This window comes from Gracilinanus agilis, chromosome 2 (assembly GCF_016433145.1).
Source record: "Gracilinanus agilis isolate LMUSP501 chromosome 2, AgileGrace, whole genome shotgun sequence".
Taxonomy (NCBI): Eukaryota; Metazoa; Chordata; class Mammalia; order Didelphimorphia; family Didelphidae; genus Gracilinanus; species Gracilinanus agilis.
Window position 1 is genome coordinate 149,178,798 of NC_058131.1, and position 7,869 is coordinate 149,186,666.

A 7,869-nucleotide genomic window follows, 5' to 3' on the forward strand; every position below is an offset into this window, starting at 1 on the left:
GGAGGGAGGAAATGGAGGCAAATGATAGTGAAAAAATGAAAGAAAAAAAACACAAAACAAAAAGTGTCAATAAAGGTTTAAAAAAAGAAAATCAGGGCAATGCTGGTACTACCACACTAAGTTTAACATATAAAAAACAAGCTGTATATAGTAGATTTGCAGTTGCATGTAACAGCCCCCTTTTCTAGTCTTTTTTGTATATGGAAATACTTGTTTGCTGATGACTTTCTAGTTTATAATTTTAAAGAATTATAAACAATGGTCATTACCTGATGGTTTTTGGCTTTGTTTTCCCTCTAGAAACATGATTATAAAGCACCCCAGTGGAGGTTTCCAAAAAGTCAGCCAGCCACATTTGGACTACAGCGGACTTTTGGAAAATACCCCTATAGTGTCCTCTCATTTAAAAGCAGCAACAGAGGACAGTCACTATTCTAAAATAAACTTTCTTCAACTATCCTCCTAATCTTTTCTTCTTATTTTTCTGCTTGAGAAAAGTGGTCTGCTAAGCCAATTCTCAAGGATCCTCCTTGAATACTAACTAGGCAATGGAGCAAGTTAATTCTCAGTATAGCTTCACTATCTCATGCATCCAGGGAAATGCAATACTCTTCCTGTCAGGGACCTAATGGTGGCATCACCATTTGTTTACTTCCTCAGTACACAACATGTCAGGCTTTTGCTGTTCTATCATTTTCAGTCATGTCCCGACACTTCATGATCCCATTTGGGATTTTCTTGAGAAAGATACTAGAATAATTTGCCATTTCCTTCTCTAGCTCATTTGACAAAGAAGGAAACTGAGGCAAATAGGGTTAAGTGACTTAACCAAGGTCACAGTTATTCGATATCCAAGGTCAGTTTTGAATTCAGTCTTCCTCACTACAACTCTATCCACTATGTCACAAAGCTACTCAGGTATCAAGCTATTTCTCCCTTAGAGGATTCAAGTTTAGAAACAAAATTCGTTTAGGGCAGTCATTTCACTTGTGTTTGTATATCACCAACACTCAGCATAGATATAGTAATTAATAAGCAATTAATATATTCCTTATTGATTAGTTTATCAACAGTTAGTTTTGCTCATCTATTACATGCCAAATACCAGAACCTCAAACCAAAAACTACCTAAGACAATTTGTTAAGCACTAGACACATCTTTCTGAGGAGGGAACTGTGTTAAGTACCATCAAGTCCCAACAGTTCTGTATTGTCTTTCTGTAGTTTCATCTCTGTTAGTGTTTCTAATTTGTTCTTCATTTCTGCCCTAATCCCTTGTATATTCTTTCATTCTGGGCTTATGCAACTATAAAATGACAATAACAAAAATAATTACCATCCCATAAAACAATCATATTCTTTGTTATTTCTCCTCAAAATAGGTGAGCCTGCATTACCCAAAAGAGGTACTATTTTGGTATTTTCCTGTCCATTTATTTATCTGTTTTACAACCTCATGTAATTTTTCTTATCTGTGGTTTAGAATCATCATTAAATTTTACCAATATTCTTCAAATCACAAAGAATCACAAAAATATCAGGTTATGTTGTTGAAAGACTTGGGCCAGAATTAATGGAGAATTTCTTGACTGTGAAATTTAATGGAATGGATCACAGACACATTGTGAAAATCTTTCATTGAAAAACTAAAACTACTCTAGTCAGTCTGAGATGGTTAGCTATTTCCTCCTTGATGGGTAGGTCATGAGTCCCCTTAAACTGGATGTATTTAAAGATCAGAGTTTGAAAACGTCTTACTAGAGTTGGTATAGACCAGGGGTCGGGCAACCTTTTTGGCTGCAAGAGCCATAAACGCCACATTTTTTAAAATTTCGTGGGAGCCATACAGTGCTCACAGTGCACACTTCTGTAATAGTGCTGAAAAAAAAATTGACTTTATGGCTCCTGCAGAAAGAGCCATATCTGGCCCTCAAAAGAGCCAGATATGGCTCGAGAGCCATATGTTGCCAACCCCTGGTATAGAAGATTCTCTAAAAGATAGATGTCAGGATAGATGGGGTTTGAAGAATGGGATTCTACAATTCTATGAATATTTTTCTACTCTAGAACTTTCAAAAGTACTCTGCACAAGAGAATACATTACAGATTTCAGAAATTCAAAGATGGAAGGAGCTTTAGAAGCCATCTAGTCCAAAGCATTTGCAACATCTTTAACACCTGATCATCCAGCTTTAGTTGACTCTCAGTAATGGAGAACTCATTATTTCTCTAGCTAACCAATTCCTTTTTTGTACAATTACCTTTTTGTACAACTGTAATTTTTAATGTTGTCTGTGATACTTCCTAGATGTGTGTCCTTGGGCAAGTCACTTACCCTGTTTGCATCTGTTTCCTCATCTATAAAGTGAGCCAGAGAAGGAAATGACAAGTCACTCCAATACCCTTGCCAACAAAACCTCAAATGGGATCACATAGTTGGACATGGTTGAAAAACTGAACAACAGCAATTATTATAAAATAATTTGCAGCTCTGAATCATATCAACTTTTCTATCACTGTTCCTCCCTTTCCTTACTTTACCTCAGCATATTATTTAGTGCTGTCTTGCATCCAGGCTTGGGTTAGTCTGCTCCTGAGTCTGAGAAGCCTATTTTGAGAGTCTCCTTAAACAGACTAACTCCATTGTGGTCTCAGCCCTGGGAACATGAGACTAAGTTCAAGGCTAGCTTGAGAGGAGGAACATCATTGAATTCATTTAAGTATAGAAGTCAAGGGAAATCTCTAAATATAACAGCCAAGTTATTTACTTAGTTCTTTTGGGTTAGTAATATTCGAATCTACAATAGTGTGAAACCTGTGGAGTCAGAGGAGCTTTTGGCTGTGTCGTGACTCTAATTTCAGAGTTGACACATGAAGAAAACAAGAAAGGCTGACTTATTTTTGTCTTTTAAAGATACAGTTAAAATAGAATCTCCTCTACATATTTAATTGTGATGGCATCCTTTTACTTCTAATTTCAACATTCGCTCTTAAAGAAATATGATACGATATACAATTCAGAGGGCCTGGAGTTCAATACCTACTTCCCCCAATTGACACTAGCGGGGACAACCCATTCTTATTTGAACAATAGTAAATGTTATAAATGAATGGTTGCAGTTCTGTGATTTAGCATGTTTTCTACAACATTTGTCTCCTGATAAGACACATTATTAAACCTTTCTGAGCCTCAATTTCCTCACCTGTAGTACAGATAAGGATAATATATAGTATAGTATAGATAAGGATAATAATACCTATAGTATTTGCCCCCCAAGGTCAAGACACTAATGAGATAACTTATATAAAATGTGCTGCAACCTTTAAAGCTCTATACATCACTTATTATTTTTAGTTACCACACTAAAGAGTCGAGTGACCCTTTACATTTTCGAGTTAGTTCACAAAAGTCCTGTAAATAAAGCTACCTTAGTGCCAGGACTTGGTTTAAAAACTCAGTTCTGCCATATATAAACCATTAGAGAACTCTGTTGGGGGTGCAGCAAGCATGTACCTGATCCTGGTTTTCCTCAAGCTTCTCTCTCAGCTGTGACTCTGAAAGTCTTAGAGATTGGCATTCCTGATTCACCTTCTTAAGTTCCATCTCCAGTTCCTGGATTTGACCATCCTGTGTTTTAGATGAAATTCACAAACACAAGTAGTATCTTAGCAATTTGAAGACTTTGTTTGAGAAATGGATAAGTAGATGACTTTTCAATACATTATTGATTTATAATATATTCTCTTTTCTAGACTTCAAGACTTTTGGCATTGAATTCATTTTTTTTTAAACCCTTTCATTCAATCAAGGGGGCATCTCTTGATTGTAGAATGTATGGACAAAATGTGGTGTAAATGATGGTGAGGGAATACTATTGTGCTATAAGGAAGGACAAACTGCTTGATTTCTATATGAACTGGAAAGACCTCCATAAACTGATTCAGAGTAAAATCAGAAGAACCAGGAGAACATTGTACACAGAAAGTAAAACATCATGGGTAGATCAAATATAATAGACTTTGCTAATAATAGCAATGCAACGATCCAGGACAATCACGAGGGACTTATGAGAAAGAACTTTTGAAAAGCAGGGGACAATCTTCTGCCTTTCTTTGTTTTCCCGTCTCTTAGCAGAGTGCCTGGCTCATAGTAGAGGCTAAATAAATGCTAATTGACTCAACAAAAAAAAAACGAGAGAGAGGAAAACCAATGGCCTTTTTGTCAATGGAGACTCTAAGAACTTGCTACTTTGGTTTCTTAATTCTGTTTCATTTTTCCAGCTTTCACTTTATAACACTGAAAAATCTTGGCTTGTTCCCAATGTGACCTGAATCTTTGAGCAATCATTATTATTTTCTTTCCTCATCTATTGCCACTAGAAGCCTGATTCCATTAGCCAACCAACAGACTCTTGAATATTTACTTAGCTTTTTTTCTTAGGTCCTGTTCCCTCTGATCATGACTACTGCCAAAACTGCCTTTCTTCTTCTATTTTCTTAGCTTGTCTGTACTAGCCCAGCTGTACTCACCTTCTCCTCTTGCTGATGTTCCTCCCTTGTAAGTCTCTGTGTTAACTGCTGCACGGTATGCTGGCTGCTCTCATTCTGAGCCTGAAGCACAGAGACCTCATCAGTCAACTGACTGATCTTGGCACTGAGCTGGGAGATTTTATTCTTATGCTTCTCTTTCTAGAGGAAAAGGTTTTTTTAAAAATAAGAGAGAAATTATACTGTAATGAGGCACCATACAAATGTAAAACATGATTGCCAATTTTTTAAAAACTTATTTACTTATAGAGAAATGTTTTTAAATGAATTAACATATAACATTTACCAGTAATGCCATAATGATATATTAGAAGAGAAGCTGGGAAAGCAGAAAGAAAACTGAAATTGGAATTAGAAGAAACCTCAGTTAGAATCCCACCTCTAACAATTTTTAGATATGTAGTTACAGGCCAATCACTTAACCTTTTCAGGCCTCAGTTTATTTGTCTATAAAATGGGGACAAAAATGCCTACATCATAAAATTTTTATAAGGAACAAATGATATAATATATGTAAAGTCCTTTGTAAACTTTAAAATATTATATAAATATCAGTTATTGTTAATATTTTTTCTGGCAAAAACCAGTTCCTAAAAAAATAATGTGTCATCATCATGATGTTTTATCCTGATATGATGGAAAAGTCAGCGCTTCTAGTCCTAGCTCTATTACTTACTAATTGACTAATCTTGGGCAAATCACATCACTATCTCTGCTTCTTTTTCTACTCCTATATAATGAAGAGGTTGAACTCAATTCTCGAAGGATGTTTGCCTTTCTAAAATTCTATGATTCTGATGTGATTGGAATCATTTGGCTAAGAAGAGGTTTATGCTCTCAGATTTTCAGCTTATTTTTAGGCATCTCTGAAAAAGATGGTGTTATTTTACCTGTTTACTATACTCTTCCACTTCGGTGAAAGCCTTTTCTTTTTCTTTCTTTATTTCTTCTATTTGCTTCCTGTTCAGAGGAAAAAAGTCATTAATAGCATTAGCAACAATTGGGCAAAAATGTCAGTAAGCTATTTATACTTTTTGAGCTAATGAATCTACTACTATAATTATACTAGTAAAATGTATAAAGAAACATTTTGAAAACTACACTACCAATTTATTTCATTGGAGTCACATTCCATTTCTGTATTACTGGTATGGATTTTGAGCTATGTAATTTGATTTTGAATTTTTTTTCTTTATCATTATGAAACTAAGAAGGATTAGCAAACATTTATGTCCCTATAAAAAGAACAGAAAAAGAAGACTCTATATGAAACCTGTGAATTTCTTTTTATGTAGAACTTGCATTTTGAAATATTTTAACAATTAAAATTATCTGGAGAGATTGATTTTGTGGTAAAAATATAAGTCTATTGATTACATCAGGTTTAGCGGTTAGGCCAGCATCATCTGTTACAGAAAACATAAAATAACTAACACAGTACTCAAAACTGTGTCTTTTTCTCAACTTCCTTTTGCTTAAAAAAAAATTGGGGGTAAGGGGATTAGTATTCTCCGTAAATATCTTCTAAAGCAATATGCCAACATGTATTTGCATATACATACACGAACACACACAAATCCTTCCTCTATTTGTAGTTTCTTGAAACGAAAGGGCTGTCATACCACATGGGAGCAAGAAGGCTGTAGCTGTTGCCAATGATTCTGATGAAAGCACCAGAGTTGTTTGTCCTCTAAGGCTTCCTGTAGCCAATCTATGAAAATAGGACTTAATCCTATGTATTTAGGCTGATGTTTACATTACAAAACTAAATGTTTTTTCATGAAGGAAAATTAGAGATCCAAGTAAAATTTCCATGTAATTAGGCAGCTCATCTTGAGGGAATCCAGTTGCCTGGACAGCTTCCTCTGTGTGGCTTTGTCTGTATTCCCCTACACAATGTTACATCCTTGGGGAAGAGCCTAGTGCACTAGTTTATACCACAAGCCAGGTCTTAGGGCACAGCAAACATCAAAAGCTTTGGGGAAGGTTTCCGGGTTAAGATGGCGGCAGAGTAAGAAGCAGCTTTTAACCTCTCCTGACCGAAACACACAAAACTCCTCAAGGGGACATAAAAACAAGTCCAGACGAACGGAGGAACGCCACAACAGGGCACAGCGTGGAAGGTACGTGGAATCGAGACATTTCCAGCCTATAAAGGGCTCTCACTAAATCGTGGGCTGAGCAACCACCCCACCCCCACCCCCTCCACACACAAGATCTAGAGCTCTGAAGCCAGCTAAAAAGAAATAGAGCAAGTTTGGGGCACCCATCGAGTCACTGGCAGCTCCGGGGCCTGTTCCTGAGAGCAGCAAGATTTAGGACCCCATTAAGCCAAAAAACGCACGCAAAATCTGAGCGCGGGAGCAGAGAGTGGATGCTGGGCGCAGAGCCCGGGCTGAGAGCACAGGCACAGGCAGAGGCATGGGTGGAGGCAGACACAGCCAGGAACTAAACCCTGAGTGGGGAACCAGCATGGACGGGTATACGACTGTGGAAGCAGCTCCCTGAGACTTGTAAAGAAACCTCCGGCAGAGGATCAAGCAAGGGGGTCTACCAGGGGGCTTGACCGCGGACAGACCCTGAGCGCAAGGATAAACCTGAGAAGCTGCTGGGCTAATGATGGCTACCCAGTCTCAGGAAATTCAGAAGAGAAAGATTAAAAACAAGAAAAAGAAGTTTTTAACACTTGACAACTTTTACACAGAGAAAATCCAGACAACCGAGCAAACAGAGGAGGAGAACAAACAAGCATCCGGACCCTCCTCAAAAAAGGAAAACTCCTCACAAGCTATGGAAGAGTTCAAAACTGAGATTTTGAGGAAAATGGAAGAGATCTGGCAAGAAAATAACTGTTTAAAAGGTAGAATCTTGCAATTGGAAAGTGAGGCTCAGAAACCAAATGAACTGATAAGCAAATTGAACAACAGAAATGACCAGATTGAAAAGGAATACCAGATTATGGCCGAAAACCAGAAGATTATGGCCGAAAACCGAAAGATTATAGCTGAAAATCAATCCCTAAAGGCTAGAATTGAGCAAGTAGAAGCTAATGATCTCTCAAGACAACAAGAACAAATAAAACAAAGTCAAAAGACTGAAAAAATAGAAGGAAACATGAAATACCTCAATGAGAGAGTGACAGACCAAGAAAACCGGTCTAGAAAAGACAATTTGAGAATAATTGGTCTTCCAGAAAAACCAGAAATTAATAGAAACCTGGACTCCATACTAACAGAAATAATTCAGCAAAATTGCCCTGAAGTCCTACAACAAGAGGGCAATATAGACATTGAAAGGATTCATAGAACACCTGCGACATTC

General features: G+C 37.1%; 1 protein-coding gene across 1 annotated transcript in view; it reads right to left on the bottom strand.

Moving 5' to 3' along the window:
• NINL (ninein like) overlaps nucleotides 1–7,869 on the bottom strand; it is a 176,728-nt gene that overhangs the window by 8,798 nt on the left and 160,061 nt on the right. The window contains exons 21-23 of the mRNA XM_044663444.1: nucleotides 5,439–5,508; nucleotides 4,531–4,689; nucleotides 3,515–3,628 (exon numbers count right to left, since the gene is read on the bottom strand). Coding sequence (XP_044519379.1) covers nucleotides 3,515–3,628; nucleotides 4,531–4,689; nucleotides 5,439–5,508 — 343 coding nt within the window. The remainder of the gene's footprint in view (nucleotides 1–3,514; nucleotides 3,629–4,530; nucleotides 4,690–5,438; nucleotides 5,509–7,869) is intronic.